This window comes from Tetrao urogallus (assembly GCF_951394365.1).
Source record: "Tetrao urogallus genome assembly, chromosome: 2".
Classification (NCBI taxonomy): Eukaryota; Metazoa; Chordata; class Aves; order Galliformes; family Phasianidae; genus Tetrao; species Tetrao urogallus.
In genome coordinates this window covers 100,793,425-100,818,639 of record NC_136814.1, presented here as the reverse complement: position 1 = coordinate 100,818,639, position 25,215 = coordinate 100,793,425, and the positions used below count along the sequence as shown (strand labels likewise).

Genomic DNA, 25,215 nt, shown 5'->3' with positions numbered 1-25,215 from the left:
AAGACTATGGCACTTTGAAATACAAATACATTTAAAAAATGCTGATCCTTGAATTTTGTTTCCATTCAGAAAACACTGGAGGCTCGAGGCATAAAAGCCATACTTCAAACAATATTGGATAGTGTTTGTTAAGTAAAGAGGGTGCCAGGACATAGTGAACCTTATGATCACTGTAGGGCGTTTCGGATAGATGAGAATATTGCCTAAAGGTAGAATCTGAAAGGAAATAGTAAAAAAAATAAACCTAAGTCTTTCATTCATTTGAAAAGTATATGTGCTATTTATATTTGTAGATAGTGAGTCAAATTTGGATGTTGAAGAAGGCACAGAAATTTATTTGGGATTCCGTTTATGTTGAATATAAAGGAAGGTAAGTTAGTAGACCAACAAACTAGGAGCAAATAGATTTTTTTAAGTGGTGTGGAGCAGGTAGATTAAGTTTAATTTCAGGGCATCCTACTAATTGCTTTTCCTGCTAAATCCTTCTCTTTTTGCCGCATTTAGAAGTAAAACCATACCAGATACACTGCTGAGTTAAGGAGAATCTCAACTGCTGCCAACAAATTGGCTGTAGTTTTGTTGTTTTACATGGGGGAGTTCTGCCATTTTCCATCAGCTGGAAAGTTGAGTTTGTTTGTTTTCCTGACATTAAACATCATTAGCTGAGAGTTAACATCTATTTATACCTTAAAGCGTTGCCATCTTCTATTTCCAGGATAGTCTCTGAAAGTGTAACAGAGGTGAGGTGCCTGTGAGGTGCGTTGGTATATTCATTTTGCTCCTGCATTTCATTAGGAAGGAATAGCATGGCTATTCTTGGCTAGTGTTCGTGCTTCAGCTGAAAGAATGCCTTAGACTCCCAGAAACAGTGACATACTTCAGGCAAAGAATATACCAGGAACAGAATATGAAAGCCGAGCAAGCTCCTTAAGTTTTTTCTAATAATATTTTTCTGATTAAGTCATGAAAAATAAGGCAAAGATTTGGCATTGGGAATTAGTCTGTAGGGTGGGGAAATGGAAAAGTGAGGTTGCTGTAATCTATTGTGTTACATTGCACTACTTCAGAAGGAAGATACAAGAAACTATGAACCAACATACTTAAAAAGGAGATTTCCCCTTAAATTTCATATCTGTTTCTGGGATTACCTATACTTGTGTGCAAGCTACAAAAAATGGATTTGTTTGCTATCACTGAGGATAGCATCGTCTTTACTGCAATTTAATGTTTCCATAAAAATCATAGAGTTAATGTATCATGTTTTACCCCGGTTAATAATACAGTGAAATACTGTGAAATTGTGAGGATTATATACAACTGCACCAAAATAGTGTTGGTGTTGCCTGTATCTTTAATTACCCTCTATCTTTAAGGATGCTAATTCTTTTGAAATATTTGGAAACAATGCGTATGTGTGCATATATATGTATGCATGCTGTTTCCTGAAAAGCCCATATAGCAGCTGCTTTATGACTATGTCCAAATAGAAATGGTCTTAGGTAAAAGTTTTGCTGTATGATTGTTTGAATTTATTTAATCCTATTTTATTCTGAATCCAACCTGTTGTAGTATTCTCAGAACAAAATCTCCCACAGTTCTGTAATCTCTTTGTTGCAATCGAGAGTGTTGGAGATGTGTCTGACCTAAGTCGACTGGATCCCTTAGGTTCAGTTCAGTAATGATGTCTTGTAGAGATGAGAAGGGGTCTACCAGAGTTGTACCTGTGGTCCCAGAGAAACAAGGATGAACTTTCTCATACGCACCGATAATTCTCATTTTGTCTGTTGTCAGAATAGGGTTTGGATTCAGATTCTACCCCAAACTATTAGACTGTAAGTAATTCTATCTATAAAAACACAAAGTATGAACAAAGAAGAGTGCCTCAGATGCCAAGAAGCAGAGGCATCCTTGACATCAAGCTAAGATAAACGGAAAACAGTGCTCAAACAGGAAACAGCCCTTGTCATGCTGCCAACTTCAGGATCAACTTAGGATGTGATGCAACACAATATGAAGGCAATTTTATTTTGTTAAAACATGTTATGAATTTCTAGTTGCTTGGCTTTGCAGATCTCTCAAGCAGGGAGACACTGATTGGAGCTTGGCTACCACTTCTCCACAGCCTCAGCTTTTGCTCCCTGGGCTCTGGTTTGACCTCTGAGTGACAATTCAGCCAAGGAACAAGACTGAAAAGGCTGTGGAGACAATCATGTCAGCACAGCGTTTTATGGTGGCAACCTCATCTATTGGACACATACTGTAAGAATTAAAAGTTTGGATGAGCAGGAAAAATAAGGAGCCTAAACTGTGGGAGGAAAGGAATTCTTCATCTGCATTGATCTCTGGTTTTCTTTGGCAGCATTTTGCAGTGGCTAAAAAAAAAAAAAAAAAAAAAAAAAAAAAAGAAAAGGAATTTTCTGAATAATTTGATGAGTTTTTTATCAGAAAAGAGTGCCCATGTCTGTGTGTGGTAGAGCCATGATGCCATGTCATCCTGGATCCTGTGCATTTACTTTTCAATAGCATTATCAGGCCTTATTTGAACTTTTTGCAACTTCCTGATAAAATATTCTGATTTTGGAAATAGAGAGCGTCTGTTACATCCATGTAAGGTGTCATTTCTCCCTTTTGCAAAATTCCTGCTGGTAGAGATTCTACTTTCTGATAGATTGGAACAGCATAAAAGTTGATATCAGCACAGACATCCGATACCTACTTTAGCATTTGAATTTTTTCTTATCTTTTGAGTTTTGCTTGTTACTGGCCGTGTTACTTCACTTGACCCACCCCAAATTTAGTTTCTCACCTTTCACATTTATAACCCACAAAATAGTAGTTATTTCTTACGGCACCATTATCTCTTTGCTCCCATTTTGAGAAGCTATTCGTGTTACTCTGCATTAACATAACTTCCTTCAGAAATGTTATCATCCAAGCTCTTCATTATGTTTTACTGGTGGCTGTTTTTGGATTGAAACCTTTCCTCTTAGGATATGGAACATAGAATACAATCTTAGCCTTCTCGCAGGGAAGCAGACCTTCCTCTGATATCTGTGATGTGTTTCTTCTCCTTGTGTAAGATTAACTTGTTTTTGAGTTTGTTCCACGACCTGAGAATTAAAATACCCAAATTAACGAAATAAAATACTAAAATTAACTCTACCAAATTTTATTTTCTGTGTAGTATCTTGGTGCACTCACAGTCATCACGTACTGATGTTAATTGTGACAGTTTGCATTGTTTTTGTCTTGGCATTCGCTTTATAGACACTATACATGGAGTATGAAGTGATGCTTAATAATTCTGAAACATCCAAGACCAAACAAGACCATCTAACCTGTTCCCAGACAACATCAGGGAAGGTGCTGGCTGGCTTTGGCCAAAATCATGCCAGAGAACATAATAAAAAGTTGCAGTTCTGCAACCTTGGACCTGGCCCTGTTTAATTTACCAGCATTGAGGCTGCAATGTGAACTGGGAGCTGCAAGTTTAGGCAGTTAAAATGCTTCTTCTGGTTTCATCTTGCTGTTTATAGAATGCATACACGGGGAAATATATATGAAATAATCAATAATTATTCCCTCTGATATGATAAACCTAGGGTTATTTCTGTACTGAAAACTGCTGTACTCTTATTTGGGCCATAGCTCAGCTCTGTGCTGCTTCACTGTGTCTGATTATGAATTTGCTCTTTTTGTGAAAGTTGTCATTAATATTCATGTAACCAGCATGCTGGATGGGGATCCTTAGGTTTCAGCTAAGAATTAGAAGGATGTATGTGAGCAGTGTGTACATGAGGTGTGTGCATGTGTTGGATCTGGCATGTGCCCAACACAGGGACCGGGCCTTACAGCTAACAGCGCAGAACTTAGGGAGAAAAATTCATCCTGAAGTCCATTTGGTAAATGAATCTTAAGGACTGCTTCCATGTGTTTATGCTTGGTTCTTAAAAGGACATTTGATGTTTATATTCTAGTGTTTTAAGTCTTAGGCAATATTGTTTGGATTCATCCAGTTGATTTTAATCTTTCTCTTTAACAGTATACATTTTGATGTACAGCCATCTATCTGAGTTAGGGTGCATAGTAGGAAAAATTTCTTCTCAGTAGGAGTGGTGAGGCATTGGCACAGGCTGCCTAGGGAGGTGGGGGAGTCACCATCCCTGGAGGTGTTCAAGAAAAGGGTGGATGTGGCACTGGGAGACATGGTGTACAGCAGTGACAGGCATGCATCGATGGTCAGACTAGAGGATCTTAGTGGTCTTTCCAACCTTAATGATTCCATAATTGTAAGATACAAAGTGAGTGTGCTAAGACATGTCTGGGGGATAAATTGTTATAAATACTCTGGAATTTTCAGTTGTAGTATACTTTGTTAACTGTGTTGGAGATATTTGTTCTGTTACTTGTTTAATATTGCCACACATTCATTTGGGATCACAGGAGCTCAAGAAGGCAAAATAGAAGAAAGTTCACATCATATGGAATTACTTCACACTAGGACTGAAACTATTTTTTGCAACTTCTGTTCACTGTTCAGTTCATTTGCTATAATGAAACTATTTGGTTTTCTTTATATCAAGCTGTGACAGTGTGCTGATATAGCAAACAAAATGGCATTTCAAATGAGCAGCTGAAGAAGTATGTAAAGGGGAGCTGTAAGAAAGAAGGGGATGGATTCTTCAGCAGGGTCTGTTGTGGTAGGACAGGGGAAATGATTTCAAATGTAAGGAGGGGATGCTTAGATTGGATATAAGGAAGATGTTTTTTGCAGTAAGGATAGTGAGGCAATGGAACAAGTTGCCCAGATCTGTGGTGGACACCCCATCCCTGGAGACACTCAAGGTCAGGCTGAGCACCTGATGGAGCTGTAGGTGTCCCTGTTTATTGCAGGGGAGTTGGACCAGGTGACCTTTAAGGATCCCTTCCAACTCAAATAATTCTATGATTCTAAGAAATTATTGAAGATTTTAAAATAGAATTCATTGTTGACATAGACAAAAAAAAAAAGAAGAGTGTGTTTAGAAAAGCGACAGCAAAGTGAAGTGGAAAGCCTAGGAAGCCCTGTTTTGGGCAGGGAAGGTGTAGGCAAGCGCCTGCTGCTTTGCCCTGCTTGTTTTCCTGGAAATCCTCACAGCACAGCTGTGCTAATAAAGCAGGATGCACTCCCCTGACCCAAACTGTTTTGCCTACACTTCTCTGCAGACCAAGTAAAAGAAATTGTGATTAATGTGGCACTCTGTGTCAAGGGTAGGCTGTAGATTACCAGTAAGTGCATCATTATGTTATCTTTGAAAAATTTACTAGGTTTCACCTGACAGATAATAGCTTTTCCCTTGCCAGCACAACAGAGGAATAATAAACTAATACATGGGCTGAACGAGATACATTAAAAGAAGTGTTACGTTTGACGGTGAAATGGCTGTTGCTTCTTATAGGCTTTTTTGAAGGGTTTTAAAGTAAAAATTGCTCCTGTTTTCTTCCCAGCCCTATGATTTGAAGTCCTGCCTCCTTCCCACATCCTGATGCTCTTGGTACGGGTCAGGGCTGTGTGCCTGCAGAGCTATGCTGGGGTGCTGCGTTCTTTGCCATGGGTCAGCGCAATGGCTCTCATATAAAAAGTAATGGATTGCTTCCTGCTGCTGCCAGCTGATTGTGTCTCTAGGGCTGCTGTGGGCTGCGTGTTGCGTAAATGGTGTGGAATCCTAATCTGATGTTCTTTTGTTGGTGGTTGTTGCATTAACTGTTCCTGCACCTAAGTATGAGCAAATTATGCAGCAGGAGCAAAGACTTCAAAATCTCACAAGTCAAAGCAAGCATCCAGTGACAACTGGAGCAGAGTAAACCATCAGGTCTGTTCTGGGGAAGTTTTCATTTCTGATAATGTAGGAGGAATATTTTTTTCAGTAGATCAGAGTTTTCTTATTTTACAGCTTCAGTAGAGAGATCTGAGCGTGGGTAGGGACAGCCTATACATTGGGAGCCAAGGTGTGCCACCAACAAAGTTGAGTTGGGGTTTCTTCTGGGAAGGAAAAGAAAAATCTTTAAAAATCTCCTGTCTTGTTGTGATACTCGTATCTGTCTTTTCACTTTAAATGTCTGCATAATCACAGGTGCCTGAATTTTCAGTCTGCATTTCTTATGTGTAGTCAAAACTGTTGAATTTCAGAGGCATTGAGCTCCTCTCATTGACATCACAGGAGTTAACAGCTCTGAAAATCACAGCACTTTTTTGAATTGTGATTGTTAAGTGACATCCCATTTTTTAATAAGAATGTTATATCCTTCATATAATCACTTACCAGTCCCTAAAACAAGAAGCATTACCCACACAAATGTGAAATCGTAGCTGACAGATGTATTTCAACTCTTTCAACAAAAGACGCTGGTGAAAAATAGGAGTGTTTTTTGTTGGCTGGATCTGATCTTCATGCTTTTGGTGTCTTTATATAGAAACTATTTAAATATTTTACAAGAATCCCATGTTGCTGTGTTCAAGCCTAATAAATTGTGCAGTGATAAAAACCATTTTGTTTTAAATGCAATAGTTGGATGTTTTGTTCTCTGTTCTCATTTTAATCAAAAGAAAAACCTTCCAACTGTTTTTGCAAATCCGTAACTGTAGAAGTAACCATTATTCACTGAAAACTCAGTGTAGGAAAAAGTGAGCTCTGTGAGTCATAGCAGTTGTCTGGATGTGGATGTCCTGTGCCATGCCTATGTGCTCACCTCTGCAAGGTGAATGAACCAGCAGGTAGGATTTTTTGTGTTTTACAAGGGAAAATGCTGGATGTTAGAATACAAAGGAACTGCCTGAGTTCCCATCATAGTTAGCAAAGGGCATATCCTCCTACTGTCATATCTCTTAGTTTTCATACCACTGTCTTGTGCTAAATAGATGAAAAGCCAGATAGGTTGTCCAAATGCACAGGAATGTATGAGTTCTTTATGTAGGTAGCTTGGAGGAAACCTTTGTTTTATTATTTAATATTTGCATGAAGCAGTGATGACGTGAGGTGAATCATACTGATTTAGTGGTTCTGCCTAACCAGAGCTCCTTGGCCACCATTGTGTTCTTGAGGGCTCACTTTTCTCTAAGTAGTTCCTCATCTCTATGTCTTGTAAAAGTTGTGCAGATTATACACACCTGGAGTTGATAGATTGATAGTTCTAAACACTGAAGTATATGAAGAGGGACAAAATTAAAGCTCCAGAAGTCCGTACACCTTCCTACTGTGACATACATGCATTGTAAGGTAAAATGTGTTGGGGATTTAAGGCAGTTTGTTCTATGAATGCACGCTCCTGCTGTATCCTCTGCATCCTTCCAGTGATGGATATACTGTGTGACAAGTGACTAGGAGCTGCCTTGACACCCACATTAAATTATGAGATGTGCTTGCAGATAATGTTAGGTTTCTGTTGTTAATAAAGGCTAAAACACTAAAAATTGTGAGATGCTGCATCATATTTCAGTCCTTTGAACCTTTCTTGTCTTCAGCCCTATGTAATTTGAAGAGTTAAAAATAGATAATGAAAGCAGAAGCTGCCTGGTGACAAAGCCAAACAGGAACACCTTGAACTTTAACTGTGAATGCATGTGTCATCGTGAGGGCTGAAATCTTGCACTTAAATAGCTTTTTAAATAAATAACTGTCAAGCAAGTAAAAAAAAAGAAAAAGCTTCATGAATACTGTGTATTATCACAACAATCAGCAGTGACAATTGTATTGACAATTTCAGTATCATGCAGGAAGGTAGGCACGGTTTTTGGAAGGTTGACCAAAGCACAGACAGGGCTTTGGTGTGACCTATAGCATCACGAGCACGGGGCATGTTTGCCTTCAGAAGGTTCACCAGCCAGCTTGCAGAAGTCACTGCATCCTTTCAAGACTCTGTGAGCAGTGTTTCTAGTTTCACCAGTGCTTAACCAATAAGCCTCACTAGACTTTGAATGAGGGGTAGCTTGAACCAGGAGATTTGGGTTTCTCAGTCTAGGTATTTGTAACGTTTTTGGTGTTTTGAACTGATTGTTATCACAAGAAACTTGTGTTATTACATATGAGAAGAATTTCCGTATACAGAGGGATCATTATGCCTTACACATTAGTTAATGATATATACAGTTGCATTTATAGCTCTGATAATACCTGGTGCTTTAATACGTAATGGCCTCTGCTACCAGAACTACCAGTTTGCAACAATTCTGGGAGTTGTAACAGGAAATATAATTGAGTGCCAACTACATGGTTGCAGCTGGTGTCAATTGCAACTGGATGAGATCTTGGCATTTGACAAGACAAAAATGATTAACTGATGTCAGGTGTTTGAATCTACCGCTTTCCTTCATTTTACTTGTCCATTTCTAATTTGCTTATTTCAGGGCACAAAGATAACATACTGCTTTTATGAACGTGTGTTATTGTAACAAAAGATGTTAAGTCTGTTGTATCCACAGCCGTCTTGCAAAGAAGCTGAACTCCATCTTTAAGCAGTTCTGCAGGCAAATGCGTGTTTTGGAATCCTGGCTCTGAATCTAGCACTAAGCCGAGAAATACTTGATACGTGTTTGAATAATGCAGATTTTGAATTTCTATGTTATTGTCTGACGGAGAGTAAAGAAAGAAATTAAATAAAATTACCCTCCATATTGCCACCGTCTTTTAACTTTATATGCCACTAAAAAATGCAGGAATGCACAGGGCATTCTGACAGCTTACTTGGTTTGTCTTTCTTACCTCCAAGGTTTAGTGACTTCTCCCAGTGGTTAGTATAGCACTCCAAGCAACTAATCCTGTATCTATAAACTGTAATGGCAAAGGATTAATGTGTGCCTGGGAACACAGGTCAAATCTGCTTTAGATCACAAGAGCTGGAGTTCAGCTCCTAGCTGAAATATCACGAAACTGCCATATAATTTAGTACAAGTCTTGCGTTCCTGTACTTCAGCTGCTGGTTGCCTTTAATAAAAAGAGGCCCAGGGCTGATTTCCCTGAGAATGTATTTTTCTTTGTCTAAAACCAAAGTAGTATCAGCTGGAAAGTGGAAGGATTTCTTAAAATAGTTCTGTATTGGCTATAAATAATGCTTTGAAAGTCTGCATTTAAAATACTGTGGAAAGTCCAGTAAGGCAAGTTACTGATATTTCCTGAATTACTTTGCTGTGGTACAATGCCCAGATTTTGTAAATATCTTGTTGTGAAAGCATGATGCTGCTCACAGGTGCATGAGCTGGGGCTGACTGGAGAGCAAAGACATTCATTTTGAAATAGTTCTAGAATATTTTTAACATATTAATCTAACTTGTGCAATCTGTAGAGGGATATATGCAGCAAACAGACATCTATATAACTGCATATATAACTGCATCTTTTTATATCTGTGGTAGCTGCCAACAAATCACTGTGGTTTATACTTAATTATCTGCAAATGCGATATCCAAAATCTCTCTTATTTTGCCTTCTTGATACTTCTGTTAGGTACAGTAGCTGTGTATCTTTGAGGCTTTTTCGTATATGAATTATTGTAGTCATGTTTCACATCCAGGAAAGAGCAGCAAGTATTCTTTGAGAATGTTGGTTTGATAACATGGAGGTATAATAGAGAGTGCATACATTAATTTGCTTTTAGTTACTGTGGGTGGCATTTTTAATTACTTTTATACTAGTTTAAGGCTGCTGTGTATTCTGTTATCACAATATGAAATACCCACTTTAAAACACATATCTTTCACTCTAGCATGCTAAAAGCAGTGATGTGCATCACTGTGTACATCTCAGGGGTGGGGTTGTGCTCTCATGCTCCTGTCCTTACCAGGAATGTTGATATGGAGCTGCCCATTGACAATCCTGTGTGCTGTCAGACAGTCCGGATACTGGATGTGGGGCTGCCTGCTGCCCTCTGGTGGAGCAGTGCCTGCTGGACACTGGTGCCTTCTGTCCCACATGGGCTCCCCACTGTGTGCTCCCATCCTTAAACCCATTTCCCAACCTAACTTTGTCTTTGGAAAACATTAAGATGATAGCCATCTTTGGATGGGAGCAGGCTTTCAGCCTCTATCATAAGAAAGAAGAGAGCAGACTCTTCAGTAGAGTCCATTGTAATGAGACAAGAGGAAATGGTTTCAAACATAAGGAGGGCAGATAGAGGCTGGATATAAGGAAGAAGTTTTTTACAATAAGGGTGGTGAGGCACTGGAACAGGTTGTTCAGAGAGGTGGGGGATGCCCCAACTGTGGAGACACCGAAGGTCAGGCTGGACAGGACTCTGAGCACCTATGGAGCTGTTTGTTGCAGGGGAGTTGGACCAGGTGACCTCTAAGGGTCTCTCCCAACTCAAGTAATGCTACGATTCTGCGCTCAGAGCACTCAAAAAGCCTATCTATATGCCTGCATGCGACAAACCCAAGTGGCAGCCGGGTGACAGCGCCTGCAAGGCTTGGTTGGGTGCCGCAGGTGTTGCTGACTCTCATTTTCTCCTGGTCGCACAGGTCCTCCGCTCCGTGCTGCTGTTTCCCACGATAGAGCGCATGGCCCAGTCCCCACAGGGCAAGCTGATGACCCCGCTGCTGTGCAAGCTGCGCTATGCCCTCTACATGCCCGTCTACCTGCTGTCCTTCCTGCCCGAGGGCGTCAAGGCCTCCCTCGTGCGCTTTGCTCTGCGGGGCATGAAGACCTGCGATGAATCTTCCATAACGACCTCCGTAAATCTCTTCAGCGTGGATTGCATCGGTGAGCACGTGGGGTTTGTTGGTTGCCTCAGCTTTTGTGTCGCTCTCGTTTAGCGAATGTAGATTGGGCTTTTTGCAGACAAAAGCTTAGTACTAAAGCACGAATAAATTGTAAATTGGAAAATTCTCTAAAATTAAAGACTACAGGAAAATCTCGGTTTGTCAGTTGAAAAAAAAAAAAAAAGTCTTCAAGGAAAAATAACAAATGAAATACTTTCCCAAAGCATCTGTATTTGTTAAGAAAACCCTGACCTGTATACTTTTAGCAGTATCTCATGTGATTAAACCGTAGTTTTGCAGTGGATCTTTATTCATCCCTCCTTACTTTTTGCATTTCCTTCATACTGGGTAGTGAAATAAATCAGTAATCAGTTTCACAAAGGTTTCTCCACATAAGTTTCATTAAGCCTTGATTTAACTCTTTCTCTCTGTCATTTTTGTAATCTGAATTGGAGCATTAGTAAATTTAGGAAAAGGCCTTCAGCCTGAAGAGACACATAGAAGTTACTTTGTGCACAGAATTTCAATGCGTTTTTTGGGCAAAGACAGAAGATTAATGTCCTTCCAATGATATGGAACACCGTATGCATAGTTTGCATGTTGTAGCAAAAGGAACAGCTTTAAGAAAGGGAATAATTTCAGATAAATTATGTTACATTTAGAATGAAAACCAGAACGTGAATTGTGCTATACTCCAGGTATTTTAGTAAGCTAGCAGTTGAAAACAATTTGGAATAGAATTGACATGCTAACACAGTAATAACAGCAAGAAGGAAGTTTAGATTGCATTAATAGTAGTAAAAACACATTCCTAGATTTCCAGTTGTGTTCTGTCTTCTATCAGTTAATTCTACCTCCTAATCGTCCGAACAGATGTGCCAGAGTGACTTTGTGCTTGCAAGTCCCTTTAACCTCATCTGTGAATGTGCTGCTCTGTACCAAAGACTCGCCTCTAGGGTTGTACAAGCAGCCTGTAGGCTGCAAGCAGGATGGGCAGTCAGGGTTTTTGCTGACAAACCCAGACAGTGCTGTTTATGTTGTACAAAACTGCCCTAAGAATAGTGGCTCCGTTGCATCACCCTGTACCTGACAAAGTCAGGCTGCTGGTTGATAATGTAAACTCCTGATGGAAGTCATATGGTCTGCTGTTTGAGTTCCTGTTAATTTATGGAAATTTTATGATGATGAAAGAGAAAACATCTCTGCAGTCATATGTACCATAGGAATTCAGGCTTCTTCCTTTGCTAGTTTAGTCTCGGAGAAAGGTATGTGAAGGTCTGTGGGGTCATATCTCCACAAGCCAGGAATACTCTGGTCTACACAGATAAAATTCTAGCTCTCAAAGCAGGTATCTGCATCGAGGATTGTGGTGGAAGTGGTCCTTGGCCTGCATTAACCTCCAGAAAATTGTGGCCAGTCATTGTTTGTAAGTGCTGTTTGGCACAGACCACTGCAGTGCCAGGAATATTTTAAGAGAGCGGATTTGATGTGCTGCTGTTGGAGCCCAGCTCTTCAGTTTTTCAGACCCCAAGTGTGTCTGTCCTGACGTGACAGCCAGAGGTAATTTTTCTGGGTGCACCGATGTGTCCAAACTGCAAGGAAAATTGAAGCAAGAAGCCAGGCTGAAGGGGCTTGTTCTCATAGGATGTGATCTCTATGTTCAATTTATTGACTGAATTCATTATACCAGAATGAAAGTCCCTGTGAGCCAATGTCTTATAAAACTTGAATAAATAGGCCTTCTGATGCAACTAGTTCCTCTGGGCTTGTGATATCATCTCTTAGGCAGAATTCCTCTTCGATTCCATCTTTGGAAAGTGATGATATTTTACAGTCCAGTGACTCAGGACCACATGCATGGATTAATAACCTTAGAGCTTTCTGGATATTGCCTGTTGGCCTTCTCTTGTATTCTTTGTGGACAGCAGTGTAATGCTTCAGCAAAACTTTGCTAAGCTTAGCACAAAAACTGAGACTATCCTACAGAACTGCCCATCTGTGACTTAGTGAAACCTCTGAATTTGTGATACTTTTCTGATTTGTACCTTGTCCCTTAACAAACTGCTAGATATGGTTGAGAAATGTTGAGCAAATTAAGATGTTCCTCCTCTCCAGGAAGGTTGCATGTCAACTCATTAAAAATACACATATTGCCTTTGGCATGTATGTCTGTTGCATTACTGTAATCGTAATAAAAGCTGTGATTAAGGGCAGAAAAGATGGTAAAAGTTTCCTTAAGACTAGTACGTCCGCTAAAACAAACCAACCTGCCAGGGATTTGTTACCACATCCAAAGCTTAGTCACAACAATGTTTTCTCTCCTCTGAAAGGAAATGAGGCTTGAAAACTTAATTGCAGTGGAACTATAAGACCTAGTGCTGTTCCCATTGAGATCAAGAGTCCTGAGTGGTGATCCTGGTCATAAGTAGTGGTCCCCAGGGGTCAGGCCTGTCCTGTTCGGTATCTTTATTGATGACCTGAATGATGGCATTGAGTGCACCCTCGGTAAGTTTGCAGATGACAAAAAAAAGTTTGGAGAAAGCATTGATCTGCCTGGAAGTAGTAAGGCCATACAGAGGGATCTGGACAGGCTGGATAGCGGGGCTGAGGCCAATGGGATGAAGTGCTCCCACATAACTTGCAACAGGACTAGAGGGAACGGCCTCAAGTTGTGCCAGGGGATATTCAGGATGGACACTAAGAAAAACTTCTTCTTGGTCAAGTGCTGAAACGGGCTGCCCAGGAAGGTGGTTGATTCACTGCAATGGAGGTGTTCAGGAAACCTTTAGATATTGTTCTGAGAGTTATGGTTTAGTGGAAAATACTGATGATAAGTGAATGGTTGGACTGAATGATCTTGTAGGTCTTTTCCGACCTTGGGGATTCTATGATTCTATGAAAAGATCCCTTCAGTGGCAATAAAATCTGGCCCTCAGTGAAGCAGTCAGAGAGGCTAGGGTGTTGTGAAGGAAGAATTGTATTACTTGTCTATCCCACTGTTTCAGATTATGTTTGCTCCCACTTCTTATCCAAACTAAGCTTTCCACTGACCCAATTTTACAACTGACAGAATGGAGAAATCCCAGTCAAACAGCAGAAGCATTGTGATCACACTGTCCAGAAAGGTAATGGGATATAAAGTCTAGTCCCAAAGGGGAAATAATGCAGAAAGAGGAGAGAGAGCAGGGATTGCAAAGACAAGTGATTGTGGGGTAAAATATAGAGACAAAATAAAATATTGAGGCAAATATAGAGAATATATATATATTATATCTACATATAGAGAATATAGATGTAAAAATATAAATGAACCTATTGGAAGTAAGCAAAGGAATCTGAAGACAGTTTGGGGTTTTAAGCTTTTGGCAAAGAAATTTTAGAGCAGAAAAAGTATGACAACTAACTGGAATTGGGATGCCTACATTCCTGAATGTCTGGGATGAATAGACAGAAAAATTGAACATTAGTGACCTTAAGTTATCTGAACTGTCATTCTGTGTATTCACGCTGAATACAAGGATACCCCTGTACTGTACAGCAATGGTTATTCCACAAATATTGTATAGTTGTTCAATACTGGAGCGCTTTGACACTCCAGCCTCTTGAAATTTGTAAACATTTATTTGGTGACAGATGCCAGTAGCAGACTAGCAGTGACAGTAAACCATTCTATCTACATAGGACAGGATTTATTGTCCACCAGTTTGACTGGCAAACTTCCTCCATTTGTTTCTGCAGAATTTCCACAAAAGCACAGACATTACATAATAGGTAAACACTGCAAGGCTTTTTTGAGAGGCGGACTCACAGGTCAGAGGTTAATGTCTGGATGACAGGGAAGATACAGATAAGCACAATAGCAAGAAAAACCTCCAACTGGCCCAAACGTCGTTGTCCTTTGTGATCTTGAACCTATGACTTCCCTTGAGGAATCTCCCTGTTTGTTTAACCTATTCATACAGGGGAATAGAGAAATCTGGAGAGCGATGGAGAGGGGGAAAGGTCTGCTTTGTGGAATTCATGCAGGTTGGGGAGGGGGGAACTCAGAAATCTGAAATGAAAGTTTCAGAGAGGCTTCGGCTGTCACACAAATGAAAGCTGGAGACAGTAGATTTTCATTTTAATTTATGAGTCCAAGAGATGTAGTAAAAAAACAAGGAGTGAAGATAAAGCGCCACAGATTAGATTCAAACCGTATCTTGCACCAAATGTGAAGGCATTCAGATTTCATGTAGAGGGTTTGTATTTCATTCGTTTTACGGAGAAAAAAAGTGGTAAGGCAATGTTAGGCAAACTACTTTGAAGCCTAAGTTAGGAAACTGCATACAGTCCACAATCCTGTCTGAGAGATCAGATGCCCAGCTGAGAGAATCTAGGCTACTTCTGTTCTTTATCTGTACAGGATGGCAAGATTACATGCCTGAAATGCCACAGAGGAGGGAGTTCTATCATGGGATAGAGTTTTCTGAACTAGCAAGTAGCATCTGGGAGACAAATCTGTATCAAAAGCCAGTGAAATGAAGGCTTCTAGTTACTGCAGACTTCTATGATGATGGAATATAAGATTTTGTGTTAACTCAGTTGTTCTTCTCCAACTGGCAAATTTAATGCTATGTTTGAATTATCCCCATCTTGGGAGTTATCATAGCCTGAGATCTATTTCAGTTCTCTCTTCTTAAACAAAGAGATGTTAAATATGATACTATGAGTGGTCTTCATCTGCTCCTCATACAATTTGCTCTCCAAATCCATCACCATCTTCATAGCCCTCCTTCAAATGCTCTCTAATATTTTTATGTCCTTCTTATATTGTGGTGCCCCAAACTGTCTGTACTGCCACTCTGTAGCTATTGGCTCTTCATCTTGCTGCTGGCATCAGAAAGCAGTGTCCTCTGAGTTGTACCCTTGCTGCTGGAAGGACAGGCAGATATCCTAAGTTTTCACTGCATTAAAATCTACAATTGCTGGTTCCTGCTGACATAGTCCTATTGTGTACTTCCTACCTTATTTGAAAACTCATTTCACATCTTCGCTTCCACTTCCTGACAAGAAAAACAGGAAATTTTTGGAGAAGACTACTTTGAGGCTAAATTGCTGTAGAAATACCTATCTAACTAAAATACACAGGTAAGGGCAGTGTGTGGCATTACTTTTCTGACAATCCTGAGCCATTCCAATTATTCAATTGATATTTTTCAGAGCTATATATTATTTTAAAGTATTAGGCAAGCATTCTGTAAACAAATTCATGTGAAATGGTGAAATAAGCACTTTGCTCACTCTAATGGGTTCTTTAGAAAGCTATGTACAATGGTGTTTTCTCACACTGAAATTAAAATTGAACTCTTCAAAGGAATGGAAGATGCAATGAGCCCTTCTAACTCTAGCACAGAAGGCAGAGCTCTTTGGATTGGAGTTGTATGGAACTAAACTCTCCATTGAGGCATGTCAGGCCAAGGGGACGTTGCATATTATATTCTACTTTCATCTGTGGGATCTGTGTTTTTTTTAATTACTAGCAGTTTATGCAGTATTAGTCAAAGTTATCTTCTTAGTGTACATTGAAATAGCAATGTCATTTTATATCAAAAACGTTTTAAAAATAACTTGATATTCAAGACAACCAGTGAGCATCAAGGAGCATTGCTCAGGACAAGCACTGAGCCATTGCCCTGAATCCCGTAGCTGATCATAGGCAGAACTGTTCATTGAGGTACATCTCAAGGCAACAGTTTTAGATCTGAAACCTTCTTGACCACTAGTTTAACCTTATAAATATATATTTAGACACGTTCATCATGAGCAACTTGCAGAAACCTCATCAGCTACATAGGTAAACTTCTGCCTACAATGAAGAAATCATTCTAAGGATATTTTTTTTTACTTTTATAGCTAAATTTGTATAGATTTTCAGAGACGATGTATAGGTGGACAGAACTTCATGAAGAGCAGAAATTGCCAGCACAATGCACAGGATGCCAGCACAGGATGAGAAGGCTGCTGTAGACAGCCCACAGTCTGACCCAGCGTGCTAAAGCTGCTCACAGAATCACAGAATGGCCCGGGTTGGAAGGGCCTCAAGGATCATGAAGCTCCAACCCCCGGCCTCCAACCTCCCCATTTAATACCATCCCAGGCTGTCCAGAGCCCCATCCAACCTGGCCTTGAAAACCTCCAGGGATGGATGGGGTACCCACAGCCTCTCTGGGCAGCTGTTCCAACACCTCACCACTCATTGGTATAGAACTTCCCCCTGACATCCAACCTAAATCTTCCCTCCTTCAACTTAAAACCATTTCCCCTTGTCCTGCTCCTGCCGTGTTTCCCTGCAGGCTCCTGTGTGCTGTCACAGTTGAGTCCTATCCACTTCTGACATTTTAAGTGATGATCGTAATATGTATTTCTGCAGAGTGTTTAAGAGTGTTTCCTTACCTGTGGAAACATAGTAATATTTTATCACCTGCTTCACAGGAAAAGGGGCCAAAGAATAACAGCCTTTAATATTTTCATGTTTCCTCTGCTACTGTTTATTTTCCTGTGTGATGCCTGACTAAAATGTTTGTTTAATGTTGTCGGACAACTCACCTTACCAAGGCTGCACTTCAGCCGATGGAAAAAGCTCACATCTGCTTTATTCTTTCTGGGAGTGAACTAAAGTTTTCCCCATTTAAAAGTAGGATGCTTATATTAAATTACTGGAGGAAAGCAATGACTTTTATATATTTATAGTCCTATTTATTTTTAAAGTCAATCTGCTTCATAATTTACCTCATTTCCAAAAGAAAGAAAGACATTTAACAAGGACTTTTATTACTTGCAAAATCTTTTACTTTCCTGTGAAAATCTTGTGAAAATAATAGTAATAATGTGGAAATTTCTCATTGGTTTTATTTCTGTTAATTATTCCTCTTCTTGGGGGAAAAACTCAATGTAAAAGACTCCCATCGTAAATATTACTCATAAGGCGTGAATGTTTTGATAGTGGAACTGCTGATAATTTCCATGAAATGTGAGGCCCATTTGGGATTTGGCTTGGGAAGGGGAGATTGTTTATTCACCCCTGGTGCGGTTTCATCCCTAGGGATCTGATTTACTCCCACAGACTTGCAAGGAGTCTAGCAATACCTTGCAAATGGCATTGAAAGGAAAGGGTAATCAGCAAAGTGGAAAGGATGTTGAAAATAAGTATATGCCAGTTAAATGCTAGCAGCTACAGTTGCTTTTTGTTACCCACTGTCATCTGCCTGTTGTCACCTTGTTTTCCTAAGGCTCAATACAAAACACCCTGAGTTCAGGTAAAAGATCCCACAGTAGACTATGCCTTTTCCCTGAGAGATGTCTGCTTAAATTTCTCCAAGTAATATTGAAAGTAGAGCTCATGGTTCTGTCATAGTTATGTTCAGTGGTTGGGAATTTAACTTGATTAATTTAAGTCTGTTCTCAAGATAGCGTATATATTCTGCAGTCCCAACTAAGTACTTAAGCACATGCTTATGCCATATTCATGGGGAAACTACAGATTGTATCTTAAAGTTTCTTGGAGATTAATGTCTACAAAACTGAGGACTACAACTACCTGAGGGGAGATTGAGGTGAGATGGAAGTCAGCCTCTTCTCCCTTATAACTAGTGACAGACTAGAGGGAATGGCTCAAGTTGCACCAGGGGAGGTTCAGGATGGATGTTGGGAAATACTCCTAAAAGGGACCACTCAGCCTTCCCTCGTATGGGAGATGCTCCAGGACCTGAATCATCTTTGTCACCCTCTGCTGGACTCTTTCTAGTGTACTCCACACACAGTACTCCAGATGTGGCCTTATCAAAGCAGAATGAGGAGAAGGATCGCCTCCCTTGACCTGCTGGCCATGCTATTTTTAATGCGCCCCAGGATACCATTGGCCTTTTTGGCCACAGGGGCTCACTGCTGGCTCATGGCCAACTTGTTGTCTACCAGGACACCAAGATCCTTCTCTGCAAAGCTTACCTCCAGCAGGTCATCTCTCTAACCTGTACTGATGCGTGCAGTTATTTCTCCCCAGCTGCAGGAGTCTACACTTGCTCTTGCTGAACCTCATCAGGTTCTTCTCCACCCAACTCTCCCATTTGTCCAGGTCTTGCTGAATGGCAGCATAGCATTCAGGTGCATCAGCCATTCCTCCCAGCTGTGTATCATTATCAAACTTTATGAGGGTCAAAAGTCCAGCAGCCCACCTCTCCTCATTGGCTCCTCTACCGCCTGCATTATAAAGTTATCTTCAATACATTGCAGGAACCTCCTGGGCCGTGCATGCCTGGCCATGCTGCTAATACAATAAATATCAGGATGGTGGAAGTCTCCCGTAGAACCTGTGCCCAGAATCATAAGGCTATTTCCAGTTGTTTGAGGAAACCTAATCAACTTCCTCCTTCTGATCAGGTGGCTTATAATACACAGCCACAATAGTGTCATCCATATTAGCCCGGCCCTTAATTCTCACCCACAAGCTCTCCACTCCATCATCATTCACCCCCAGGTGGAGCTCGATTCATTCTAGTTACTCTCTCACATAAAGAGCAACCTGACCACCTGGCCTTGCTGGCCTGTCTTTCCTAAAAAAAGATTATCCATCCATGACATGGTTTGCTTTTGCTTCTTGTCAGGACGACATCCACAAGTGCTCATTGTCTGCTCTCCTAACTTTCACACGATGAACATCTCTGTATAGCATTGTTATGGGTCTTTGAAGGAAATGCTGGTTTGTCTTGAGCAATTCCAGTTCACAAGATTGCTTACTGGTTAGAGCAATGATTAAGTGTATTTACAATGAGCTTTCCTATCTATTAAATCCACTCCACCTCAGAGTTCACCCCATTCACAGGAGGGAGTACTCAAGTCGTTGAGCTCCATCCGGCACCCGGCATCCACAAGGGGAGTTCAGCATCACCTTCTAATCCAGAAAGCCACTTAAAACAGATCTCCATAAAGCGAATCAGTGGTTTCAACACTTGTCTAGGAAAGCAGTATTCCCAGTAGAGCCCATGCAGAAAGCACAGTGTGGGAATGGTGACTTGCTGCACACTTTCCATCCTGTCTTCTCTCTGAAGGACGAAACACCACCAACACCAGTCCCATCCCTTCCCTCTTACAGAAGAAGAGAGCAGATACTTGCTACAACCAAAAATCTGGAACAGAGCAGATATCTCACCATCCCAGCCAACTGTTCTCTGTGTGAAAACTTAAACTGAAGATTAATTTCCCCAGCCGAGGGCTAGTTCTGTCATTTGAAGATAATGGGAGTTGCTTCCAAGTAATTCAGGGCAGGATTAAGTCCACAGACATTTCAGTTTCGGGCACACAGCTCACTTCTAGTGCACATGCTTCATCACACAAAGTAAATTAGTGTTTTTCACACTCCCTAACAAAGCATCTGTTGTTTGTAAAGCACCTGAATATTATTGTTGAATAACTTGTTGTTTATTTTTTGCCATCAGTACACTTCCTCAAGCACAGCTGACCGGTTTTCTTGTGTAGTTCTGATCTTTCTGCAGCTTTAGTACCAAGCAGATTAAATAAATCTGTCATAACAAATGCAGCTAGTTCTGCCTATTTGTGTTAATCATTCTGTATTAATTGGAATATTTTCATTCTAAATTCAAGTGTAAACTGAACAGCACCAAAAGTCAATGTTTACATCTTCTAGGCCTCTAAACATCAACATTTTAACTAATGTGTGTGTGCATGTGTGGATGCCCATGTTCCTGCTTTAGTCATCCTTGACACTAAGCAGTTCCTTCTGTTTGATGTTTTAAACAATGTTATACGATATTTCCAAGATTGCTGTTGGCAATAATTACCAGCAGAAAATATGTTTTCCCCATAGGAAATTACACTGCTGTTTGGTATTATTAGTTTGTACCACTGTGTTCTCAGTCTGTCTGATGAATGACAGAGATTGCTTCCTTAAGAGCAAAGGATCAGCTGGAAAGGAAACCAGTGTCGCACTCCCGTGAAGACCCTTACAATAAGATAGGCAACTGACCAGGAAAAAAGCTCCAACCAAACACTAATACAGTCCCTGAGGAAAAAATATTTTCAAAAGCTCAGTCTGCTTTATGCAAGGCATTTCAGTTGAGCATGAGAATCCCACTTAGAACTGATGAATCATTTTGCAATTTAAGCAATTTGACTTTAGAGTTGAGAGAACATTTGCAAGAGTCGTATTATAACATGTCAAGGTGCAGATTTTCTGTTGCACATGAAAATAGTAATCCTTGGCAAGAATCTTCCCATTGAAATTAAACTATTTTCTTCTTCTACCTCATTTCCCTCACTCAGAAAAACAAGCAAATCTCTGCATGCATATCTACAATTCAGTGCTGCACAGCCACTGATTTAGAAATAGACTGTTAAACCTGTGGAACAGAAAGGATGTTTTTCCTGATAGTTTGAATAGCCTCTGACACACTGAAAACCAAACTCCTGACTGGGACCTTGAGCAGTCCCGCACAGTGCACCTAATTCTTAATTAAGAAATAATAATCAGGCAGTCAGTTTTCAGTAGGATCTCTTCCCTTTTGCTGCATTTACCAACAAATTGCCAATTTACTTATATGCAGTACAATTTACCTTTAATGAAGCCAGGAATGGGGATTAAAACTTGCCAATGTTTTGTGTGTTGTAAAATATTTCTCAGGCATTTCATAATACCAGATTATTGTGAAATTATCCTGCTGCTAGGCAAATTTACTCAGGAAGGCCTCAGTGAAGCATTCTGGGAGAGGGAAACCAAGAATTTTTGGAGGCTCTTTGGAATTCCCTCGTGTGACATAAGAAAGCATCGTTTCAGGCTTTTCTATGTGTAGCACTGCCAGTACCTGACAAAATGTGTCCCCAGTCTTTACTGCAGCCCTTGGCCAACACAAATAATAGTCTAAAGTAACAGCAATAAGCCATTAAATAGCAAATGGTGAAATAGCAGATGCATTCTGTGAAAAAAAAAAAAAAATTGACAGTAAATGATGGTTTTCCAAGGCAGAGCATCAGAAATGTCCTGGGAAACTGGAAAGTCAGCGTGAGAAAGAAAGATGTATGGAAACAAGCTGTAGATAGTGGAAGATTGTTACAACTAACCACAATGGAATGAGATTTCTTGTTTTTGACAAGGCTCAAGACATGGTTATTAAAACCACTGTACTTCCTAAAAGGAATATTTGCAAGAATGCATGGGTTTGCAGAGGCTGGATCGCTGTCAATCAAACCAACATCATGGGGGCTTTGGCTTCTTAAGGTATGAAGATACTACTCACATTGACATACTTAGTAAATAATACATGATTAAGAATTTATTGGGAAAAATTAAAAAAATCTTGCATATAGCTATGAGCAGAAGTGCCCTCCTGAAAGTTGTGAAATTAAGGTCAAAGGACAGAGATCTTCTAAGAGTTCAAAGTAGCACTGTGAAGAATGGTAGCTGAGCTAGGTGGTATGCAGGTAATATAAATTACAAAAGTATGAAAAATGAAGTAGTGTTGCAAGTCTTTATAAAATAAAAAGCTATTTGTTAGTTGGTCTAACAGACGTACGTAGGTAACGAACGGAATCAGATTATCAATATGAAGAGATGAAACTTGCTCAGGAAAGAGAGACTTGGAGAAGGGAAAAGGACAGATGTGAAGGGAGAAAAATTAAACTTCAGATATCTGCATTGTGTATGTGAATCCTATGACAGATATTGAAAATATGATAAGTTAGAATTGTTTGGACTAAACAAGAGAAAAGTCAACAACATAAGAGATTTCAAATAAACGAATAATAATTTAATATCTGTGGTAGCAGAGATAAGGTGCAACAGAGTAGATTCAGATAAAACTTCAGTTAATTATTAGAATGGAATTCTTCACGGGATTTCCTGGGGAAATAGTGCACTTTTGTCATCCACAATGACAAGTGTTGTGCAAACGGTAGTTAGAAATTGAACAAATGTAAATATTAACACACTAATTTAAAAGTTTTATTGAATTACATAGGAACTAGTAGCTGGAAGTACTAGTAGCCAAAGCCCATCCCGTCCACTGTCTTGCTGTGAACAGCAGTCAGAATGAAATGCTTCCAAAGGGGAAAAACTCCACAGTGGAGAAGTCTGCACTGCTGGTTAATAGAGGCACTGTAGAACCTTAAAGGCCTGAGGCCTTTTTGAAAATATGGAGCTTTAAAGTTTGGTTAATGTTAAAGTTTAGTTCATTAAGAGACTTCTAAATATTTGTTGATTTCGAAAGTCTTTGTTGTTTATTCTTTGCCTTAACAAGCTCTTATGAGTTCTACAGCTGTATCATAGAATCATAGAATCACCAAGGTTGGAAAAGACCTGAGAGATCATCCAGTCCAACCGTTCACCTATTCCCAATAGCTCCCACTAAACCATGTCCCTCAGCACAACATCCAGCCTTTCCTTGAACACCCCCAGGCTCGGCGACTCCACCACCTCCCTTGGCAGTCCATTCCAGTGCCTGACCACCCTTTCTGAAAAGTAATACTTCCTCATGTCCAGCCTGAATCTCCCCTGCCGTAGCTTGAAGCCATTCCCTCTGGTCCTATCACTAATGACACGAGAGAAGAGGCTGACCCCCAGCTCACTACAACCTCCCTTCAGGAAGTTATAGAGAGCAATGAGGTCTCCCCTGAGCCTCCTCTTCTCCAGGCTGAACATTCCCAGCTCCTTCAGCCTCTCCTCATATGGCCTGTGTTCCAGACCCCTCACATGTATGATACATGTTGTAAAATGGATGTCCTTTTACTGGCTCTGATATTTCAACTTTCTAATATTCCTTTGTATTACAAATGAGTTGCCAAAGATTTGTGAAGAACCAGAGGGATCTGCTGTGGGATCTGATTGCATTTCAGATTTGTGGGTTTTAATCATACATATTAAATGCCTAAAACATGAGGGAGGACAGAAGCCAGTTGGAAAGTGGTATTTGGAAAATACAATAACTAAATGACATTCGACTTGGAAAACTGAGGGGAAAAAATGCATCTGAAACAGGTTGTCTGTAGGTAAAAAACAGAATCAGGGGAAGGCAGAAGTAGGGGGCATATGAAGTCTTTCTCCACTCCATTCCTGTGAGTGAATTTGTCCACCTTGGAAAATCATATAGGGGTGTTCTTCCAAATTTAAAGCTTTTGAAATTGCACTGTCAAAGCCTTGAAGTAAAAATCTGGCTTCATGTTTCTCCTTGTACCCATTCCAGAGCATAGCTCCTACTAAGTTACAAAATAGAGCAATATTTTGATGTGTGGGGCATAATAAATTTACACCTACAGCCACAATCTTGTTGATAGAGTCAACATAATCTGAAGCCAACAGCGGTGGGGAAATGAAATGAGCTCGGGTAACTTTTTGTAGGGTAAAATTTATATTATCTGTTGAACAAGTTGTTGAAGATTGTGGTGTGTATCCATTAAAGTGTCTAGATTGGGGCTATCTTCATAACCACTCATTTTTGTTGGAAAAGGAACTGTTCTGATTATTTCCTTAAGTGCTTAGCCAATTAAGTTGATCTTTTTGTCCTTTGTATTGTTTCTGCTGTTTCATTCGTATGGCATCTCTTTCTGTCTATTATTTCTGTCACAGAAAATTAATCTCCTTAGCATAACAAAGAATATGATACTGTTTTTGTGTAATGAAGATGCTGACTGCAGATCAAAACCACACAGAACAGCACAGATTCAGTTTTTAAATGTTGAGGGGCATGTATGTCCCTCAAAATTTATCAGGGCTAGGTCTGAAGTAGTCAACTCCAGTTTGTATTTTATGGATATATGCAACCATGTGGAAGTCATTTTTTTTTTGTGTTGAAACACAGTTGTCTTTATGGAATATCTTTAATTTCCATGGGCAGCATTGTGTGACCGCTCAGTTTCCAGTGTGAGTTTACAATTAATCTAGCCTTAATCTAATCTTTTTCTTGCAAATAAGCAAGCAAATGATCTTTGGACATTCAGTCAACAAGAAGTTCAAAGACTTGAGGAAAAAACAATTACTTCAGTGCAAGAACAGGAAATCTCTGTCTCACTTCAAGATTCGAGTATGAAAAGAAATTTTCTCTCTCCCAGGTTAGAATCATGTTTCTTCACTTTAGCACAGTTTTCCAACTTCCAGCATATCCATAAAGACTACTGACAACGTGTCAGTTCAGGATTTAATTCTAAAATCTTCAGAAAGTAATAACAATGCTGCTAGACATGTGTTTCTTCTGAATCAGGAAATCTTTTATTTCATATTTCATTTGCTTGACTGCATTGTGGATACATCAGTCTGTTTGAGCTCAGTAGATGCAGGTATTCACCTAACAACTGGCTAATTGAATTGGCGGTTAAATAACCCTAAGCACTGAAAAGCTTGATTGATTTCAGTCATTACTGTTTGTGAAAACTAATAATTTAGTTGAAGGATATTAAGTCCTTGCTGTGACACTCTGGGTTAAAGAGCTACCAATGATATAAAGCAC

General features: G+C 40.0%; 1 protein-coding gene across 1 annotated transcript in view; it reads left to right on the top strand.

Moving 5' to 3' along the window:
* LDAH (lipid droplet associated hydrolase) overlaps window positions 1-25,215 on the top strand; it is a gene marked incomplete at both ends in the record, with an annotated part of 103,928 nt that overhangs the window by 59,741 nt on the left and 18,972 nt on the right. The window contains one exon of the mRNA XM_079532518.1: window positions 10,490-10,730. Within this exon, the coding sequence (XP_079388644.1) occupies window positions 10,490-10,730 (241 nt within the window). The remainder of the gene's footprint in view (window positions 1-10,489; window positions 10,731-25,215) is intronic.